Source organism: Ischnura elegans, chromosome 9, assembly GCF_921293095.1.
Source record: "Ischnura elegans chromosome 9, ioIscEleg1.1, whole genome shotgun sequence".
Classification (NCBI taxonomy): Eukaryota; Metazoa; Arthropoda; class Insecta; order Odonata; family Coenagrionidae; genus Ischnura; species Ischnura elegans.
This window is the reverse complement of record NC_060254.1, coordinates 22,344,060-22,368,216: the sequence shown is the minus strand read 5'-3', so window position 1 is coordinate 22,368,216 and position 24,157 is coordinate 22,344,060. Positions and strand designations below refer to the sequence as shown.

The 24,157-nt window shown below is 33.9% G+C and overlaps 1 protein-coding gene across 14 annotated transcripts in view; it reads right to left on the bottom strand.

Annotated features, from left to right (window-relative positions):
* LOC124165797 (phosphatidylinositol 4-phosphate 5-kinase type-1 alpha-like) overlaps window positions 1-24,157 on the bottom strand; it is a 105,047-nt gene that overhangs the window by 12,270 nt on the left and 68,620 nt on the right. For 9 of the 14 annotated variants that reach the window (XM_046543300.1, XM_046543299.1, XM_046543303.1 and 6 more), the window contains 4 exons: window positions 23,593-23,912; window positions 20,364-20,435; window positions 19,494-19,562; window positions 14,575-14,696 (listed from right to left, as the gene is read on the bottom strand). In XM_046543300.1, the coding sequence (XP_046399256.1) occupies window positions 14,575-14,696; window positions 19,494-19,562; window positions 20,364-20,435; window positions 23,593-23,912 (583 nt within the window). Of the gene's footprint in view, window positions 1-708; window positions 1,601-14,574; window positions 14,697-19,493; window positions 19,563-20,363; window positions 20,436-23,592; window positions 23,913-24,157 lie in introns of those variants that run through there. The other 5 variants (XM_046543308.1, XM_046543315.1, XM_046543304.1 and 2 more) reach the window with 4 other exon arrangements.

Sequence of the window (24,157 nt, the reverse complement as noted above, 5' to 3'; positions counted from 1 at the left end):
GTTAGGTTGCACTAGCACGTTAGGCTAAAGCTTACAATTTACATTGCCATCTTTAACTTTATACCTTCACTGAACTTAAATGTCCAAAACATTTTGCAACAGATGTTTATAGCGTTCCAGATGAAATTAATTGATTTGAATTTTCACAAGGTTTATGGCATTCCTTTCCAAAGTTGGCACAAGGATACCCTGACAAAAATAAGTTAATACATGAGGTTTTTGGAAGTTTCTATTCAGAGCACCAAGAGGTTTGATAAATGGCAATGAAAGTCTCTTTGGAGAACAAATTGAAATGCAAAGAGGCTGTCCATAGGATTCTCACAGAATTCAAGTTGGCGGCCTACTTCTTTGAGGCAGGAATGCAAAAGTGGATTGCTCGACAAAAAAAATTGCGACTCTGTAGAAAAATAGCTGAAAGATCAACGTTTCGAATGGTGTAATCGTTTTTTCGAATAAAAATTTCCTTGCATCTGAAAAAAATGTGGGAACGTTATTTTTGAAACAACCCTCATAGGAGATATGTCAAGGAAATAAAATAGGGACTGGAAGTCAGGGAAATTAGATTTTGATGAGGGGATAACTTCAGAAGCACATGAAAAAAAGGAAAACATGAAAATTTTGGTTGAACAATTGAGGGCCGTATTCTTGAAACCTGACTCCAGATAAAGCTTGAGAAGTGGTTTGTTGGTATAAATGAGAGTACATATACACAGTGAAATCAATTTTTTCTATAATCAATTATAAGAGCCCTATAGTAACGGAAAAAGTAACAAAAACAATACACACTTCAAGGAAAGAAAAAAATATTCAATTTTCCATACAAAACGAATACATAAATAAAATTTTAGCAGGGATACAGTATGAGACAAATGAGCAATTATGTGAAAATGGGAAGGGGTCATTTCAATTCCTGCTATGCTTCTAGTGCGAAATGGGAAGTTCAAAAAGACAGGAGGACATCAAAATGAATTTCACTCAATGATTTGTCATATTTTTTATAAGTTCATGCAACGTACAGCAGTAACATTATTTACAAATAAATATGAGTACAATTTTTAAAACAAAAAAGATTCAAATGATCTCTCTTGCACATACTAATTTTAAAATGTACATGATCAGCTGCAGGGCGCATTTATTAAGAGAGTGAGTTTCTTACACATTAACATTATAAAAACAATGTTTCACAGGCGATGAATATCATACAAGATTTGGGATACACTCATTTAACAACATGGAATATTTTAGAAGAATCCTTCTCTTTCCTCCTAAGCAATTAGCTCGATGAATATTTTCAGAGGAGTTAATTCCACAAACATTCAGCATGACGACCTCTATCTCTTTCCACATCCATGGACAGTATATGGTTCCAAAATGTTTTAATTACAGACAACAAAGGCATGATGAAAAATTCACATGAGCTTATTGGATATATGAGCTATGATGAAACATTGGAGTTAAGTGGGCAAGAAGAGGAAGCATATTTAACAATCTCACATGTTTACACACACCATAACAACAAATAATACAAGTATGTTATGCACTTCCTTTCAATTTCTAGGAAGTTTTTTTTTTGGCTCTCGTGGACGACCTAGAGATGAGTCTGCAAAAGATAAGAAGGGGGAAACACTCATCTTAAAATCATAGTAGGTTATTCACTCCCTAATTTTCCATTGTTAATGTAAAGCAAAGAAACTAAATCATGCTCCTGACTAGAAAAAATATTAGGATCAAGCAACTATTATTGCTGGAAAAAGTGGTCAGAATAAAAACTTCACAAAAAGCAATTAAAATTATTAATAGCACATAAATGAAATAAAAAGTCAGCTTTGTGATGATAAGAAGCACTCAAAATACTCATTTGGTGTTTCACAAAATTCACTAGCACACCATCAACCAGTAAAATGGAAGGGAAACATAAAGAGGAGAAAAGATCTTGCTTACATAATACATTATTAGCCTTTAGCATTACGAATACAGCCCACAATATTAGTCCAACAAATAAGCCAAGCTAATGAAGTTCATAAACTCATAAGATCAAAAATTAAACCTAATAATGTTTCAAAAAGTAGAGTTTTGGCAAAGTGGACAACTTCTAAGATTGAAAGTATTCTACAAGAAGAACAGATGAGTTAGAACAATGAAAATAGAAAAACAGTACACACTGAAATAAATGACAAAATTGCATCATTAGTAAAGATACCACAAGGCAGCGGAATACATCACCTAATTTCCAAACTCCTTATGCATGTTTCAATATGCTCAAAGAAAATAGTTGATGCAGGTATACAATGCAAACAAAGTAATGTTTCACTACAATAAAGATATAACCAAAGTAACGTGCTGAGGTAGGATGGCTAGAGCACTTGTGCTGGCAGCACAGTAGCATCAAAAGTGAGCCAACATTACGTGATTGCTACTAGACACCACAGAGACACATTAATAATGAAATTTTACCCAAGTACTCGCAATTCTCCTTAAAATTATTATCCTGTAGGGCATTGTGGGAATGAAGATGTAAAACCAACAAAAGCAAAAGCACAAGGCTAGCTTGAATTTCTGGGTGGGGAAAAAAAAGCTATAGGGGAGAAAATTTTAATGCCAACCTACAACAGAAGTGGAACCTCTAATTCAAATTGCATAGGTAGAGGCACCTCATTTTTGCAAATAGGGAGCAAGCAGCTTAGTCACACAAGTCTTCAACACATAATTGTAATATAGACTATATAAAAATGTTATTTATCACCTGTAGACTTATTTCTTAGTCTGTATAACAATTATGGATACAAAAATTATTTTAGAAGTGAATTGAAATGATATCCCAATTCCCAGAAATTAGGTGCCTCTATGTATGTAATGGGTTTACAAATGAAGCACAACCAGCCTATTGAGGCCTTTGAAAGTAGTAATGACTAATATAGTATGAGCAAATAGAATTAAACTATAAAACACAAATGAATAGGAATCTCAGAGTTAAATGAATAAGCTGCAAGAGTGGTCAAATTAAAAGACCTGAGGAAATAGAAGTGAAGTTTTTTTAGAAAGAAATGTATGCAACTAGAGATAATGCATTAACAGAGGAATGGTATTGAAGAGGCAAACAAACTCATCAGCAACTGTCTTCTCTTAGTGAGCACATTAGTGAGTCTTTGGCTCAATTTTCACAATGCTAGACTTCACAAATATTACATCAATAATAAGAGTGACCTAATTTAATTTCAACAGCAACTCATGACTGAACCAAATCACAATTACTTATAAAAACTTATGTATTGCAGTGGTAAGTGAAATGTTTGCAGGACATCCTGCTACAAAATTTATGGAAATCTTTCTAATCAATACTGATAAACCATTTAACAGTTAAAAACTAACAATATGATATACAAATATAAAACCATATTGATGAAATTTTAACTACCACACTTTAAATATCCAAAAAGCAGGCAATGACATTAGCCAGCTCTGCAAATATGGCGTAAAGGGGACAATGGTTTAATGTGCCATATGGCCAATGGAGTACTGGCTTGAAGTGCCCTCCACTAAGTACTAAAGCAGGGATTGGACAGTCTTAGAAAAATCTCTGCTGCAGTCTGGATTTGAACTCAGACCTTCTGGGTGGGAAGTCAACACCCTAATCATCCCTTTAAATATCTAACTGTGCAATAATTTTCATTTTCACTCACCAAAACACACTGGCTTCTGATGGAAGGGAATAAGGTTATCTTTTACCAGTATTTAACCCATAACTCATGTTTCAAAGTTAAGCTGACTTAATATAAAAGTTAATTGATATTTTTTGGTAAGTTCTTCGTGCATCTTTAGGCGTATATGAGAGTATAAATTATTGGAAGTTATGAATAAAGTAACTCTCTGAAACCCTGGAGACTGGTAGCAACCACTTGCTTAAATGTTGGATTACATCCACAGAGACCAAAAATCACTACATCCCATCCTATAACCCTGAGGTTTTTACTAACTGAACATGAAGGAGCAAATATTATTCTACTGCTCCATAAGTCTATAATAGGGTCATAAGAATTGCTAACATCAAAAGAAAATTGGGATTTTTTACCTTACCTCATTCAATGAGCAAAATAACAATTATTAGATGAAAGTAAACAGTGTGTCATCCACCTTCACATAACAGATGCTAAAGATGCTCGTATTGCATCACCAATATTCAAAAATATAGTTTTACCTAAAAAATTATCCTAAAATGATCTATTATCACAGAGTAAAATTAAAATACATGATGATTCATTTTCTAGGTCTGAACAATTGTCACTGAATTTTCTTCATGGTACATATATAAAAAAGGACATCTTTATTTTGCAATAATTTTGGCATTGGATGGTGGATTTCTTAGGCATATAATTATAAAAATACCAGAAATTAATACCCTCACAATAAGTTTCCAACCCACCAAATAATAAACAAAATAAGAATAGTATGCAGAGGCAAAACCACAGCTCACCAAGCAAATACATCAAGTAAAAAATGAACATGCATCAAGATGATGATTCAATGCTAAAAGGGATCTCATTAGAGGGCAGCAATTTTTATTGTATTTGAACTATTATTTAGACAAGGACCCTTAACATCATACCTACTCCAACATTAGCCATTATATATATGTATCATCAATTTCATTACATATATTGCTAAATAAATTCATGTATATTTTATTAATTGATATTGTCTCCAGATCTACTCCTCAGAAATCTGCTAGATGTATAAAATGACACATGTAATTCTTCCCTTGGAATTCGGACGTTAGATATTATTCCATTTGATACCAAATAAAGCAAAAATAACCTACATGTATCTATAAAATCTTTATATTCTTGCTAATGCTCCAAAAACTCAAACTACAACAAAATGAATGACATCCAAGACCCATTACAGTAAAACATAAGGTAAATAGAGATATATGGGTAGATAATATGCAAGGAAAAGTTAACCATGATTTACCAGAGATTATATCTATACATTTACATTACAGAATACATTCTTCAAGTAATGTTTACTCAACTCCACATTCTGATTTTTTAATATACATGAAAAAGATTCCACAAAAATGTTGCAAGTTGTCTATGATGCAAAATTGATTTACTAGGGAAAAATGGTCCACAGCACCATCATTGGAAGATCTCATTTTTTTTGGAAGTATGATACGACCTGGCTAATTAGAATTACTTCATTCCCTTCATATTAGTTCACATCATTTGTTATACTGCTATGAAAAGAGATTGGATTTTTTTTTTGTAGTAGGTTACTAAATTTGGAACTTTATAATGCAGTAAAACTTGTATCTGATGGGTCACTGTATTTATAAAAAATTATAAGGTTAGCTTTCCTTAATGATGGAATTGGAAAATGGAATGAAACGACTGAAAAAATAGAAATCGGGGTCGAGAAGGGTCAATTGCCAGAATATCACAACAATGCTTCTTTTTAGTGTTTTGAATTTTGAAATATACCACCAATATCAATGCCAAAAGTACTGCAACATTCCATCATAAGAGAATATACAAAAATCTGTTTTTTCACCCTCATTTCCACAAAATGCCAACAGAGGTCATAAACAATAACATTTCTCCAAAAAATTAACAATGATAAATTTGTTAATTATGTACACTTGTAATTGACTATCCTCCCAGAAGGCAGATTCACTGGAGATTGGCTTCTTATCCCCCATACCTTGGTTCAAAACTTCCATTCATAGTATATAATTCAGTGGTGATTTCTCTTCTGTATACTTAATAAAACTACAATGAAATATAAGGGGGCAGTCATTCCCAAGAAAGATAACCAAAACACTGAACATGTACGGAATACACTAGAGCCAATCCCTATGTTTTTAATAAATACTGGCATATGTTGATTAGTCACTTAGAACACTTGAAATTTGAAAAGTCTCTGAAGTATTTAATTTAAGGAAAAGTGCTTTATAACTTCTTTTTCATAGCCCCTTCTTCCAAATTTTAATTACAACTGGGAGGGTATATTAAAAATTTCATGAAATTTCTCTAATGCAAGAAGCAATAACACAAATTCCTCAAAAAGACTACAAGTCAAAATGTCCAACAGGATGGAGTAACTTTGAATTTAAATGCCATTGAAAATGTTTACACCATTTTAGATTAAGTATGTTGGAACACAGAGGTAGAAGACCCATTTTGGAATGCACTGTGATAAAATAATAACTGATTATGATGCTTTAAGAGTATTTGTACTTCAATTAAATAATCAGTAACACTTACAAACGATCTTCTACGACTGGTTCAAAAATATTACACCCATATACAGCAATTTTGAATTTCACCTACCATTCCGAGAACGAAAAATCAAATATTTTAGCAGAATTTTTTCACTCACAAAGAAAATAATGATTGGAAAATGAAGTTCTTTTTCATTTTCCAATCAGTATCAATGATTTATGAATAACTTAAAGATATTTCTGCTATGCTCCATTATGCATAAAAAGGACAGATCATTTTTTAGTAAAGGCAAGTTAAAAAATTTAACTGAAAACATATTTTCTTCCTAAATAACTCTTTCCTGGGGTAATTTTTTTGACCAATGGTTACTTTATTTAGCATAATGTCTTTGAGGTCAACTCAATGTTTCACTAAGAAAATCGGCGATCTTTTTTTTTAACATAAAACTTATGAACAGTAATAAAGGATGAAATTTATTTAAATCCACTTTTTAAAAAAGAGAACCACAATCATCATGCTCTGGGACTCAAAATAAGAAATTACTTTAAAACTAAGAGTTCATTGAAAATGGTAGTGTAATGGTAAAGAAATAAAATAACAAATGGGAGTGACATAAGGAACAAGAGATTTTCACACAGAGCCCTTCAGTAAGTGGTTTAACAGTGACTTCAAGAAGTGAACGTAATAAACAAAACAAAAAAAAAAAGAAATCATAAAAAAATGAGCAATTAAAACCAGTACAGGGAAACATAATGACATCGGTCAAATTTTTTTCAACGTACAGTCTACCTATTCATCATAAACTAGTCAATGATCTTGTAGTCATTAGCCACCATTTAGAGCCACATGACAACCAAATCAATATTTACGAATCCATTGGTCCCCATAATCCATTAATTAAAAAAACAAACACCATAGTGACTTAGTCACCACTGAATTTAACCATGACTTATGAAATAAGAAATATCACCTGAATGAAGTAAATTTTTACACAATCCTTCCCAGTAGCTACATGTTTAGGCCTTTCTCCCAAAGCTATAAAACCTTGGTCAACAGATTATGAAATTCAATTTAAGTACTCTTTAGTAAGTTGCAGAATTCATAAATGGAAGGACATTAACTAGCCACATACCAAGTAAGAAGAGACTGAACATACCAATTTCCATAATCCGAAAATTAAATACCATGAATTTTAAATAGACAGTCATACAAAATAATTACCCTTTACTTGAATACCAACAACAGTTTTACAGAATCAATGGGACATAATGCATTCATTGATAATTCTGGGCAGTGGTGTGCTCAACTTCAAAACATTTCAATGATCAATCAAAAAGTTTTCGGAAAGATTTCTAAGTAACTATTATTTAAATAGAAAAAAATATATATTTGATTGAGAAGTCAAAATGAGCGAACACTGGTGATAAATGACCTAATTTGAAGTGGGGCATGAGTACTCAAAGGAAAATGAAATGCTCAATCATTATTTCTCATTATTCCCTGAGCCACATAATATTGTATGCAGTAAATATGCAAAATTCCCTGTCAAGATAAAATAATGCCTCAAGAAGAAATTTTACAACAACATAAAAAACTATTCCATACATTTTAGTAAAACTGATCATAGATATTATTGCAAAACTATAGCTTTCATTTACTCACATCAAGGGCTGAATGTGAATGGTCGGAACATAAAGATTATTTCACAATGCTTGAAAAAAAATTATAAGATTCAAAGATTTGGTCCAGGTTTTTGTTAATTATCATACAAAACTTCAACACCTAAACACAGTTCATTTAATTCCAAAATTAAACAAACTAATTTTACTGATTACACTAATAGGCCATGTTACACCTTTACTCATGCACTAAATAAATTCAAGATATTGATTCCAAATTTTTGCCTATGATAGGATTATTTTATAACAACACTTAGCACTCAAAGATCATCAAAACTTACCATAATTTAAGACACCTTTACATAAGAATGTGTCATTAAAATTCAACAATACTATTGAAGTGATGTTTTTGCAGCTAAGTTGCAAAGTAGTTTATTCAATGAACTCGTATAAATATTTTCTCATATTAGGAGTGCTATTCATCTGGGAAATTAGAGCTGATTTACCAAGAATACTTCTGCAATAGGGTTTCCCTAAACATGAGCTACAAATACACCCCACACAAAATAATCCCATTTCATAAAAAAAATATATCTATGAAAAAACAACCTCTATCCACCTCATGGCAGAGTCACAAAAAATAAAATAAAATCAATTGCATTCACTAATCCAAAATAAATATTTGCGAAGCTACTTATTGGACTAAAATCATATAAAATAGTATACAGCCACTGTTACGTACTTTGTAAAAAGATTTGCAGAATTATTGCCCTAAGTACAGAGTTAGACCCAAATTAATCCCTCAACCAATATGAAAAAAGCAGCCATCATCAACATAGGTTTAAGATTTCATTTTGATTCTTGGCACTACATCATTTGTTAATATAGCAAAAAAATAAATCCAATCTGCACATGGAAATGCTAAAAGAAAAAAATGTGCTATTAGGAAAAGGGGTCTGAATGATGTTACCACCTAACTAGCAGGATAATTTGGACTGGAATAAAATGACAATTGCTGACTGACATTTATTTCCAGTAAAACAAATCCTAACTATGGTGAAGTGTTCACTGCCAAAAAATAACTTGATAGAGTAATTTTTCTTTCTAGTTTGTACTGAGCATAGTCTCCATCGATCCTCATGTAAAATCTTACAAGATACATGATGCCTAAGCATTATGACACTCAATTGACTCACTCACATTTATGCAAAATCCATAATGTAGACCATGAATAACTAAAATCTCCCTCATGAGCCCTAACAGATAGGTTGCACTCAGGTAGAGTGCTAAGAGTTAGTGAGTAGCAATTTTGGACTTGAACTCAAAGATATTAGAGGTCAAAAGTCTATGACCATACTAATTGAGCCAGTAAGACCAAGTAAGGAAATTAATACCGACCTTCCTCAGTTCAGAAAATCTGGTTTTTCAAAATAATGGATTTACGATTTCCTTGACTAGTTCCATGGGTCCAGTCAGACAATCCATAAAAAATGAAGATGAAACACTGTAGGCAATCTTTTGGATATAAATATTATCTTTCATGCAACAAAAACAGGACATGAAACATGAAAAAATGAATAAAATAGCACTAATAAAAAATAAATGAACTTCCAAGTAGCAGTTTTGTAAACACTATGTGTTTACCACCAAATCTTGGTAAAAATTTTTGGGGAAATAAGATGTGCATTTATTATATGGTTGCACTGTACATTAGGACATGCTAGTTTCTGAGTATATGTTGAATTAATATTAATCAGAGACAGTTTTCTGTAAACAAATCTGAAATTTTACCCCATCACCTTAATCTGTTACAAACAATATACAAATCTGCAATTCAATGATATCCTCAACTTTATGGTACAGTAATATTCATCGCGAATCAGGATCAAAAATGAAATTCAACTTGATTTTAATTCACAAATGAAACTTGTTATTGACTGACTTTTAAGTGCCATAATGACTCATAACTGGATTTTAGGCCATAATTGAACTGGAGACAAAGAGAGTATGATTAGCAGCAATGAATGCATGAGCAATACATCCATCTTCCTAAACACTAATTGATACACCTCGATAACACCTCGGTATATTCAAATTGATACTTTTGTGACACTACCTATCAGTATAATGAGGATGGTTCTGAACTTTCAAAAACTTTTGCTTAAAATTGAGAGAAGCATTTCTTTTCATAGATTTGCATGAATCACGTGTATTTAAGACAGACAACAATTATTCAACACAGAGTATTAGAGTTAGGTTTTCGAAGTGTTAGATCACATTAATAATCCAATACTGAGGACATTCCCATTTTATAATCTTTATGAACTTCTTAACAGCCATAGAACTTGTTGACATAATTTTTCTTCCTTGAAATATGTACATCTTTGGATATAAATGCACATGAAAATAATGTCACACCCTTTGGAAATACACAAGAAAAATTGCAATCTTATGTTAAAATATGGTGTGTCATGCTTGACAACTTCATGAACAACATAAAATTTGTGAAAAAATGAGAATTCCTGTGTGTAACTTGGACCTGCTAAATGGAAGACTATATGCATCCAAAAATTTTCATACCAGAGATTCAATTACACAGTTGTTTCCCCAAATCAATTATAATTCCAGGCAGCCATTTGAAAGCACTTTGAAACCACAACAAACCTAACTTCAATTAAAATATTAACCTTTTTCTCCCATGATTAGTGAGCCAAGATAATAATTCTATTCGCAATAGGACAAAAATCTGAATCTGGCTATGAAACTCACCCAATGAATGAGAGAGCAGGAAATTCTTCAGCCGTGCAAATTGTCACAGAAGGAATCTTGAATTAACTAACAACTATTAACATAAAAGTTGGATGATCACATTAAAGTTTTTGGCAATAATCATTTCCCTACTCACTTATGAAAATATAATAACAGAATACAAGCTCATACTAATTGAATTTCAAGACTAAAAGATGCAGGAATTATAGAAATATAAATTACAAGAATGAACTGCTCTGAGGTTTCCAACTGGGTCAGGGTCTGCATGATGTTGGCTCACGTTTCATTGAGAGACTTCCTGATTCATCACCCCTGAAGATTTTGGGAAAGTCTCCCAAAAAAACGTCAGCCTACATCATGCAGGCCCTGAACCAGTGGGAAACCGGAGGGAATTGGGAAAAGCTTAAATTCTTCATGTATTACTAGCATTGTTTTAATAATCACTAAACGAATTGATAAATATTGGGACACAAGTGAACTGAAAAACTTAACAAGACAACTGAAAAACCTAAATTATTTTATGCTCAACAATAAAAGAAGTTCTGGAGCTGACTGTAAGAAAATCCTCAACTATTCCACAGGTCACTTCCCCACTCACTCTAAATCAAGCCCTTAAAAAAGCAATTCATCCCTTTCATAAAACATATGGTAAATGCATACGCATGGCCTTGTATCGGAATAAAAAATAAATATACATGTAAGATATGAAACTGAGGCATAAAAAATTAAAAGTTACCCAATTTGTAGGACTGTATAATTACTTTCCATTTCTTCATGAAGTGTCCAAATGATTAGAATTCTTCTCTGACCAACATCTTCCCAGCATAGACTTTGTTTCAAAGTAGACCAAAGTTTTTTTAATGGCCTAACATACTTTTGAAACACATGCTTCATGTCCAAGGCTACATTGACTACACAGAGGAAAGCATGACAGTTGCATTTTATTATTGGATTACAAACACAGATACACCCTAATGGTATAAGTAACTACTGCAGAAGGTAGTTATTGCAAGCAATATATAAATTTTAGCAAGGTCTCAGCCAGAAATGTTTTGGAGGATATTTATTACAGACTGTACCTCCAAAATATAATGGAGGGGGGCATTATCCCTTTGACCCCTCCACTGGCCAAGACCTTGAATTTTAGTCGGTATAAAGTAATGAATAAAAAATGAGTTAATGAAAAGAATACAACACCCAGAAGATATACCTCATGTAGATTCATAATGGGTAGAATACTAAAACATCAAAGGACTGAAATTAATTAAGTACCAAAAAATGCCAAAAAAGAAGATCACCAAACATTGCTCCAAATATAATATGGATTGTGGAAAAAATAGGATTTTATAAGATTCTTGTTATTCGGAAACATTAAGTCCATAATTTTTTAAATTCAAAGTATACTCTTATAATTCGACTCTTCTGAATAGTAAGTTGTGTCAAAACTGATATTTTAGATGCCATGTCAAACCCACTTTAACATCAGCCAAGCACATTAAGACATTCCACCAAGTTATAATCCATGTAGCTTATAAATAAAAGTGTATATTTATTCATATCATAAGAAATGATATCAATTATTTTTATCACCCATGACAACATAATAACGTTGGATTTTCTATTTCAAGTACATTTAGTACAAGTAGAAGGTAAGAAAAATGACAAAATGGAATCATTAAAAAACAATTTCTATTTCAATTCTTAAAATAATGTCAATTATATAAATGTAACTATCAGATTATATGAAAATGAGATTAATCGTTTCAAATACTTAACAATGGTTGAACAGTTAGAAAAAAAATCCTATTCACTTTTAAACATGGATAAAATCTTCATTTTTCTGAAGAATACATCTATGACTTCATTGGGGGCCTATGGCTCTAATAACATATCCCTAATGGGCACTTGTATCAAATAATCCAGCCATTGCTCATAATACCATATTCCACACAGTCAAAGCTAAAAAATTAATGTCGTATCTTGGTCCTATTCATAAATGCTATAACATTAAGACTATTTTGCACAGAAAACTATGTCATTCTCATTGAGTTCAAGTGTTTGAGTTACAGAACAAGCACCTTTACAAAATTAATACATCAATTACTCTTTTCAAAACTATAAAATACATACAATAAAACGCTCACTCACGTAGTAATTGAGATGATTATTTACATATACAAAGGCAGACAAGGATGTAATTATCCTAGGCAAACAAAAATATTCATAATGACCCTTTAAAAACCCCATTTGTGGCTACATTTTATCAGCAAACCACTGAGAAATATTTGCATATAAATAGGCGCACATCTCTCAAGGCACAAACAATTTTTAAGAGGTTAAAAACTCTGGCTCTGAAACGAGACGTGCTAATCGATTAGGCTACGGGCACAGACAGATATGCTATATGAAGTTTTATATATATACATATATATATATTTATATTGGAATACATTTTATGTAATGAGGGAAAAAAACTAAAATACCATTCACAAGCTAGATATGGCTCATTAATATGCTTAATTTTACATGTGGTTCCAATCATCTCAAAAATTCATTTCATTTGATAATGTGTGCTTCTGGGAATAATCCAGACGACAATTACCTACAACATTGAAAATAAGAAGTTGAATGCAATTTTGAAAAATAGTAATGTTAAGAGTACCATGGTTATATTATTGACCTAAAATATGCACTCCCAACATCTCCTTCCCTCACTTACGTGATATCCACAACTGTGGATGCCTAATAAATAACTTAAGCATATTGGAGTCCAACAATTGACGTTAATATTTTATAAAGGAACAATCCTCTGTCCCAATGAGCATTAACTGCAAACGTCATGCCCATGTGAGATTCTATGAGGCCAACAAAAATATGCGTAATAACAGTCATTATACACTTATTTTGTTAAAACAGAAAAATATGGAAACTCATTCCATGGAATGTGCTATGCTTTCAAATTAGATATCAGATAATACAAAATTGCAGGCCACCCAACTGTGTTGCAAACATAATTCAGGTGAATTATGAATTCACAATTCACGTTTCAACACTCTCTACAAACACACCATAATTTTACGAAACAAGCAGCTGCTAGATAAAGAGTTGAAAAAATATATAAATATACATTGATAAATTTCCAACTTAAACATTTTCATAACTAAGACAATAAGACAAACAGGTTTGTCAGACAGGAGAGATAGACACTGAGGTTTAATTTGAACACAGTGTGACCAAAACAGAGGGTTTTAGCATATGTTAACATGTAGTTCATAATCAGAAAAAGGGTACCATGTCACTTCCACATTAAAAAATCAGAAGACAAGAAATATTGACTCTTTTTGTAAATAATGAACAAACTGAAGCATTCCAGTCAAAAACACTATATGCATATAACATGCTCGAAAATCACCAAATAAATGCTTTTCATCGCAACACTTCCAGCATTCACTTGTTTATCAATAGAGGCAATCAACAACAGGTCATCCCATGACGACCACATCTGCTGATGCATATTACTGAGCATTCACTGTTTCCAAGTTTTAAATGGTAATTTATGATTAGGTAATTTCAATCACTCTTTCATTAGAACATATAATGATGATAACACAGAGCAAGAAGCTAAGAAAATAAATTTCATTCAATAAATAAAATATGATGAGATTAAAAAACACTTCGTTGAGTAACCATGGAAGATGCACAGCCACTGTGCACAGGCAAAGCTGAGTTTTGTATTTGCAGGGAATATACAGGGATAGAGAGTATATATACGGTGGCGGTGCAAGTGGCATACTGCAGTAACAGAGTGGATGTAAAACTGATGCGGAGGAGGGACGAGAGAGTGTTCGGGGGCCCACTTTCCCTTTTTGCCTCCCTCTCCCTCACGCATCTTGCGCTTTGCGTTGCGCTCAGCCGGCTCTCACACACTCCCACTCGAAAGCAGCCGCTTCAACCAATGCTCAACTCACCATTTCATGGTCCCCCTCACCGACAATCCCAAATTCGTCCACTGAATCGTCGACTGATCGAGCACCTCCACCATCACTATTTCTGCTCACGTTGAGACTGCGCAGCGGAGTCGTGGGGCAGCCTGAAGCCAAAACATTCCATTACTCAGAGCCTACCACCGTGCACACTTCTGTTCCAAATATCCTTGCGCGTGAGGGGGGTGGGTAAAGCAAGTGTTATAACCCAACATCAAAACAAAGTCCAAAAAATTACTTTGTACTGTATCCACTATCTAGTTAAACTATACTAAGTGGTTCAGGTTTGCTGCGTGACCATCTCAGAAAAAATAAATTTTTGTGGGTCAATAATGATTTTATTTTTAATGTAATTCTCAAACTTGTAACAACTGCCCACTACAGCACGTATGCCGGATGAAAAATTTCCGGGGGTAAAAAGGCAAACATAAAGGCACCGGGAAATGAGAAATCTGCTACTGCATACTGCCCTGCAAGGCACCTAAGTGTGGTGGGGACGTGATAGGATACCAGCTGTCTACACAAACAAAAAAAGAAAAGAAACGAATCCCCACATGGGAGATATTTGACCACTGAGTCCCACCTAGCATTGATTAGAGTCCTTTATTGCTCGAGGAAAACCTATCTCTACAGCTATATGTTTGGCAAAATACCTCTCTTATTTTACCATATCTGTGTGACCTAGAAACACAGTGAGGTTCTAAGATAATTTGTCCATTGCAGGTGACTCCATAAAATAATCACTGAGGCTAGTCCCGGTATACTTCAATTCTAAGGTAATGTTCTCCGTGCTGCTCTGAAAGGTATTTCTAGATAGTCCAAGCAATAAAAGGCTTGCATGCAGCCTCTTGAGTCTCTAGCAGCTTCCGGCCTAATTCCTATAAAAGATGTTTAATGCTCTGTGTTTGCTTGTAGCAGTTTTCAGCAGAAATCTAAGTTTGGCAATGCAACCTGTTGCCTCATGAAGTTAACATGAGAGGTCTAAGTGGGAATAAATTGTGGTGGTCCTAAGAAATACTGACTGTCATTTAATTGAAATGGGAAAGTCATGTGGTGAGAATCTTTCCCTCCACTCACTTCCCCATTTTCCACTTTTTACCCCAGCCAACCTAACCCGCTAAGATATTTGGATCAGAGTATAATGCCATCAATTTGAAAATGAAAAAAATCACAGTACCACCATGGCATACCATTTATCAAAGAAGAAAATATCAAGGAGAAAACTCTCATTAAAAATCTCTAGAGAAAAATCTCATCGGAAGAATTGTATGCTCAAAAAGGGAAGAATCAATTATTTTTAGCATGCACACACTGTCTACACTAAAGAGCCTAGATAGTTTTGGAATAGTACAAAAATTTCAAAGAATTTCTACGCTGCATTACACTGGCTTTATTTAAAGTACTATATTTATGTATTAACAGATAAATATTTCCTGAATCCGTGCAGGTTCAGATGACTACAATACATGGATGAGACGTTCACAAAGAATTTCATGCTGAGGTGAAGAATTTTGTACCTTCTCATATTAAATCATGCACAGCTATTATTTTATTACAAAATTACAGGACACTTTTAATTTGAAATTTAAATGAAGAGTTATATAATGATAAGAAGAGTGAATACCTATCGGGTATATCCTTTTGAAGTAGATGGGTGCTTTAAGAATTAAATCATGCCTGTTTTGAACTTGACTCGAAATATTGGATAGCAATGAGAAAAAGCCCAGTTTACAGGTTCAGTGCCACTCTTTGTTTCAGGATATACAGATGAGATCCCTTGCAAGATGCGCATTCACGGTGCTCCCATACATTTTTTATTCACGAACCCTGTCAGTAATTAAACCATTAATATTTAAAAACTTCATTCATCTAGTATTTCTCCAAATATAGTCCCTTGCCTAAATTCTGAGGTTAGAGTCTCAGAAAAAATTCTCTAGTTCAATGAATGCATTAAAGCATGAGTACTCGATATGTTTTGCACTCATCACATGCATATGAATAAATTTATTATCAGATTATCAAAGAAGTAGCCTAACTTGTTCACTGATGTTTTAAAATGCATTCTCATCCATTCAATTCACTTGAAATTAATTCTATGCATTACCTTTGGAGTTGAGCAAGTGAAATGAATAATTATTTTTTCTTCTTTTTCAGAGAATATTTTTGAAATGAGAGGAAAAGCACCAGTTTTCTGGCAAACTCTGCTTAATCCTTATAGCCTTAAAAACCAGAAATTCTTATCCCTTTTCTATTTTCAAAGGCTAAATTTGCATATAAGAAGAGAAAAGCACCCAATTTTATTTTTCTCTGCCTTATCATTTTCAAAGGACTTCCAAAGCAATAATTAATTGCTGCATTAACATGATTATATGGCTGTAACTCAAAAGTGCATTTTGAACATAATTCCAGAAGCCTATTTCTGTAACTTAGATTGAACATCAGTTGACGATGTACAGCCATAGCTTTTACTTGTAGGTTAAACCTTCCAGGGAAGAGAATGTAATTGTCTTCTCATGATGTTCTTGAAACTAGAAATTCAGAGAAACAATAAAGTGTTTCCTAGTGATCAAAAACTAGCAACAATTTTAAACTGGAATTACGCATTTACAATATAAATTACACCCTTGGTTATTCTGCTGTTTAGCAAAATAGGGCACATGGAAAAGTGGATTTAACTGAGAACAATGATGCTGAACAGCACCAGATCCATCGAGCCACTGCATCTAAGCCAGGAATTGGAGTGTTCTCTCTTCATAAATAATCTAGCTTACGAAGAAAGTGGCCGAGTGAAAGTGTCATGATTGCAAAGCATGCGCTTTGAATACCTGAAACCACGCCTTCGAAATTGGTGGGTTGCAAAATGAACATGAATCATAGATGTTGACTCTGTTTTCCAATCAACAATAAAACATCTAAATTTACCTTAAGAAATGGTTGAATAGCTATTTTTTTATGTCCGCATTGCCATAATTTATACCTTGAAAGCGATGCTCAGATTGCTTAAATAGCCACTCAAGTCACTAGCCCTTCTTCATCAGACCCCTTACAATTTTGCACCCAGAGACCTTGGGCAAAATAGGGGGACTATATTCGGAGATACACGGTGATCACTGATGGTGCAGTAAAATTGTTATCTACTGGAGGAAAAACTATCACCATTCTATATGAGAGTAAGGCTTTTACCGGTGAATTATATTCAGACATGATCGGAACTCCAGCCGAGTAAAGTTTTACTGTGGCTAACATTAACACGTTGCGTACAGATGGCGAGAATTCTGGTCATTTTTTCCCGAACGTTCCGGACGGATGACGAAGATTCTCGTCATTAAGGCGCGTCAACCTAAACAATTTTAAAGTGTACAATACGCATTCGTTAGTACATTTTCAGTTGTTGTTCGTTATTCATAATGAATTGATGCATCATAACCTTTGATTGGGTAAAGTTATATTCTAAACATTAGCTTTTTAACCATGTTTAAACCAAAGGAATATTTCCAATCTCAACACCTCCACCCAGAATCGGCGTTCCTAGGAATTTAAATACCCTGGGACCCAACGTGTTAAGACAGAACACTCTTCCACCATCCTCAGAGCAGCATCATTAGCAGGACTTATTTCCTGAACTTTTATATCCATCAGATGGATATCCCTGCAAATATCACTGCTCTGAGGAATATGAAACAGTGTTCCGTCAAAAAATTAGCCACAAAAACACTTCAGCCAGCTAGAATCCTGAGAGTTACTAGTAAATATTACCACTCAGATTCAAATCTGACATTTTCATTATTAATACTAATAAAATTATTGCAGATGCAAAATAAATTACTAAAGATATTACTGGTATATTTTATCAACTCTGCAAATTGAGACAGACATTTACTTCAAGAAGAGCCATGCCCACAATGATAGAACTAATTAAGGATGAAATGAGTACATATATTAGTCTCGCTCCAAAAAATAAGAATCATAGCTGTAGCATATTGAGTATAGATATTAACACTAGGGCCTATTTCCAAATCAGTCAATGGTAATTAACAAATATGTAATGACTTCTGAGAGTAGTCAAATGCAATTATTTTATCTGTTATAAAGGAAACACTGATTTGCCACGTAACTGAGAATTAGATATAAGGGTTGGACTGGGAGAGTTCCAAGTCAAAAAAAAACTGGCCTTCTCAAAACCTTTGCACAGAAAACTGTCACAAGTTTACTATCATTATTTAGAACTGAAATGAAAATTCATTATTATAAAAACAATAACAGAGGAGATCCAACTGAACTATTCATCTTCTATTCAAATTGCAGGGCAAGGTAAGGCCATAAAAACAATTCTTGCTTGGAAATGAGTGGAATACAGATTAAAACATTCATCACTTTCTCTATTATGGGGTAGCAGGTATCTTATAATTAAATTAGTTTTGCAATAATATAATAATAGGAAAGAATATTTACTGAAAGATTCTTCTAACGATTCTAACTCAAATATGTAGTCATTAAACCCAAATAGTACTACATGAATGTATAAAGTGATCACTCGAAGATAAGTTTGGTTGGCAAATGGTTTCCTGGTATGAGCATATTCCAGGCTTTTCAAATTAATGAGACCACTTGATGTGAAGGTTGACTGACAGATTCTGGTTTGAAAATTTTATTTACCTTCAGAAAATTGGGCAATGCAGACCAATCCTATGACTTCCTACACATAGCTGAAAAATTCACTTGCATAAATATTTATCATGAATTTTACACATTTTGGCAGCATGTACTAGGAATTAACAAAGATAACAATTAACAAACATTCACCCCATCAATGCTTCCTCAACAATAAGCTGTAGATAACCACATGCCCCACAACACACTCACGTTTAAAGGAAATAAATAAGCAAAACAAAATGTGCACCTACTAATCTTGACAGCCGTGTTCCTATCAACACATCGTGGCATCTTCCGAAAACCATCTCTGGGGGAATGTTCTGGAAAAATATGATAATCATACAGTGACTCCAATTAAAATAATCAAATAAAAACTAAAATAAACAGAACAGGAAAATAAAGCACAAAAACAAGGAATGTAATAAGCAAAGAAACTATTAAACTTATACGTGAAGAAAACACAGCAAGGATAAGCACTCATGAAGAGTATGTGCCACTTTTGTAGAGAAGAGGGAAGTTTCATGCCGTATTAATTATAAGTACCCAATTTTCCAAATAAGTAAATAAATAATATTAAAAGTTCACATGAGAGAGTCACACAAAAGGGGTTGTTAGAAACAATTTCATTATTTCATTCATGGATCTACGCTAGAGGATTCTAGTGGGATTATTTTTCAGTTTACCTTAACGCTTGGTCAAAAAAAGAACTTGATTTCTTTGCTTACGCATTCTTATTTAGAGATATAACACCACCAAAGTATTAAAGCAACATTAATAAGTGAAATTTCAAAAGGGTGGTAGGGATAAAAACATGTCTGTAAGGTATTCATGTTTGGAAACATACAATCTTCATTCACAATGACTGGTGAATTCCACCCAGTCACGCCAAAGACTTTACATGAATGTTTTGGTTGCATAATTCCACTCAGAAAGACAGTGTTGAAAAATCAGCAAAGAATAAGTGCTCTTTTTCTTGACCAAGCCTCAAGATAAACTAAAAGCAATCCTATGAACTTAGTAGTCAAGAAAACACATTCATCAAGGATTCTAGTAGGTGGTTATGAGCAGTTGCATAACCCTAAGGGACTGAGGACGATACACATTAAGCAATCATTTTATACCTTTTTCAGCCTGAAAATGGTAGATGGCTTTCGCTTCCTTAACATACCCAGATATAGACAGAATTCCAAATCCTAATGAAAGGGGAATAAGGGGAAATAGTTCAAGGCTGCATCCTTTAAATATAGATTATTATGCACGAAAGTTGCCTGAAAACACAACCTCTAAACAAACCAACTACATTTGTACAATTACATAATAAAATAATCATACATCAATGATCATTTAATATGTAACATAAGGTTTTGAAAATAAAAACCATTATTTTAACACCAACTAAAACTCCATTAACATTGGACATGCCTTTCAAATTTACTCTCTTCCAGCTCTACGACAAATTACAGGAATGCTTAAAAACTTAAAACAAGATTCAACTGATCAACTGGGGAAGTATCAACAACCACAAGGCATTTTATCATACAAGGAAAAAGAACGATATATACTGCTTTGTGGAAAAACTCAATGTGACGCTTACAAGGCCATTTTATGACTAAATAATTAAGATGATTGTAAACCAAAAACAATACACAATGATTGTATCTCACATCAAATGAAAAATTTACCAAAATAATTAATAAAACTGACTGATAATTTTCCACATAAGTTTTAAAACACAACCGGTTACAATACATTTCATGTCAATTTATGATGATACAAAATGCATGGAAACCAGTCATGTAGATAAACTCTGGCAAAAATTTGCCAGTCAGTTATTTTATGTAGGAATTCCACCCGAGCCATCAAACACACTCTAAATCACAGTTACTATTATTACTATTATTTCAAATAAGTAATCAAATCTCTATATGACAATACCAACTCGGAGAAAGGACATACCGGAAAGTAATGGAATATCCAAAAACTGTAATCATATTTTTGATTCATAATACCAGCAAGGATCATAGCTGGAAATTTGATTAGGTTTGTTCTTGAGGGGTATAAATGTCCTCGATACTGATCAAATTTTGTCAATTTCCATGCATCACAAAACCATAAACTTTAACTTTTGCTCACATGACGTTGAAAGTTGCGGGCATAATTTTTTTTCACTGAAACAGCCATAGTTATTATGGCTTGGTCTCTGTAGGCCTTTGCTTCCAAAATCTGCCTGATTTTTCGAAAAAAATAAATTAAAACTTTAGGACACTGCCACTGGTGCACAGGGCAATACTATCCAATTTTGAGAAAAATTCAAATCTCAGACCCTGATCCCAGTTCACAACTTTCAATAACTTGAAAACCTGACGATAAGTGTCCCAGTACTAGTTGACTCCTAAGGGGGATGTTACATAAGCTGTCGCTTCAAGGCAAAAAATTGGGGAGGGCTCAAGGCTCCAAAACCCTGGCTAAGTGTCTGATACCCCATGCATAGATTACACAGGATATTAATTTCCCTCTTTTATCACCAATGGAACTACTATCACCTTACCTCTGAACCATACTATCTTCCTGACTCCATAACCAACCAAAATCCCAGTGTAAGTTGATGGCATTTCCACCCTTGAGATCAGGGAAGATCCTAGAAATTGCCATCAAAGCTGCACATGGAAACTATTCCCATCATTTCTCCAATGTACACAGTTTATACATGGGTGTTCCAACCAGATAAGTAACCAATACATCCACATTTCCATTCAACATGTTCTTACCTGGTGGAGAACTCTTCTCCGAAGGGCATAATGCCTTTAAAAGGGAGAGTAATGCAGGCATTTATTTTAGGCAGGTTTTTAAGGGGTCAATAAGTAAATAAACTCAGGGTCCCATTTACTTGAGGAGGAAAGTAAAAAACTTATTACTCAGTGAAGTTTTTTATACTGTTGATGAATTCTCCTTTTTTTCTAAAAACCCAAAAGGAATTGTAATTTGTAAAATGTTGGAAAATTGTAAATTAGTAAAAACTTGCAAATATTATCATTCATAAAACCTACTTATAAATTGTTTACTATTGTATCTTATGTTTCAATTTTGCATGTTTGTATTAGCCAACGTGAAAATTTCAAATCCTACGGAATGTGAACATTGAATCTCTGTATTTTAAGGAGTAGATATAATATGACAAAGCCTATGTCTACATCATGTAAGACCAAGCAGGTGAATAAAATTTCTATTTTCTATTTCTATTTTTTTGACTAAATTTGAATTTTTCATAAGAAATATTTCCCCCTATTATCATCCTTTTTCGATGAAAATAATTAAAATCCAACAAGCAAATTCGCTCTTACAATGATGCTGACCACAATGCTACTTTCTTACTGGCAAGAATCCTCTTCCACATATAGTTCAGGTGTTATCCTTTCCCTCTTCTCTTGAAAAAATATAGGCAACTTCCACAAATAAAAATATTTAATACAACCAGTTTTGCTTTTGATTGCATTGCCACATGAGCTACTGGTTGTGTTCAATAATTATATTACTGGAAGTTCCCTATATATTTTCAAGTACAGTCTTGCATTGCTTCCATACCATCTCTCAAGTTTCAAATTTCATTCCCTTTGTCTCTTTTGAAACTGATGTTTTCATTTATCTCAATAGCCTCCCTAATTAGCCTGGGGTAATGTATACCCTCTATCACCACAACCCTGACCTTGTCAAATTGTACATCATGTCCTAGGGTGTAGGGAGAGCCAACGGGACAAAAGCTTAATGCCCCATTCAATGGATGGAGTGCTGCATTTGAGGTGCCCTCAACAAAGAACTCAAGCAGTGATTGGAGAGTCTTTCAAAATTCTCTGCCACGGCTGAAAATGAACCCGGACCATCTGAATGGGAAGCCAGTATTCTAGCCACCATACCAACTCAACTGTCAGATCACCTGAATCAACAGAAAAGCATGCACAGTTGAAACTCATTTTTGTTTAATTGAAGCGATTTAAGACCATTGCACAGTAGTCCTCGCTCACCTTTACTGTCACTACCATACTTGCCAGAAGGCATGCATCTCCTCGACCCTAACCCATCACCATGAGTAGGGATCATCTCCCAAGATTTGCAGAAAATAAAAGAATGCTTTTAATTTCCTCCGGATCGAACAAAAATTTTAATGACGTTCCATGACCACCTTTATTTCCCTGACTTTCCTGCCGTGAGGGAACACTACAATTATGAAGTGCTCTCTTTGCCAATTCATTAAGAGCTCCGAAAATAACAGCTTGGTTTGCCCTCCTCATTGCCACAGCATGACATTCATTAATCACAAGAGAGTACAGTTCACTTCACTCAAATGTTACTTACCTAGGTCTCCACTACTGGAAGATTCTGTGAATGAAGGAGTTCCTTCGGTCCATGTGGGAGTTGACCCTTCAACTGAGGATGCTGGAGGTGTCCACGTCACAGTCCGCACCGTGGAGCCTCCAAAACCAGAGCTACTAGACTCAACACTAAGAGAAGACCACTTTGTTTCTGGGGCTGAGGGCGCAGCGTTCCCTCCACCCAGGGTTGATAGGGGTGAATGTGAAGCGGCGGTGACGGCACAGCCCGTGGATCCTGTGCTAGATGAAAGGATGCTGTGCGGCCCACTTGAGCTGTGAGACTCCATTCGGACATCTGTAATGCTGCACCAAAAATATGATGCACATTAATGATAAATTGATGAATATGTAATGAAATGATAATACAACTTTTTACAGACATTAGTCCTTTCTCAAATACAGAAACAAAGAATATAATACATAAATTAGAAATACATCAAAACTATTAAAAAATTGAATAAATAATTAAACGTTGTACTGATTTGGGTCAATTTTACTCAAGATATAATATGTTGAGAAATGAATTCACACCATCAAATTGCTCAAGA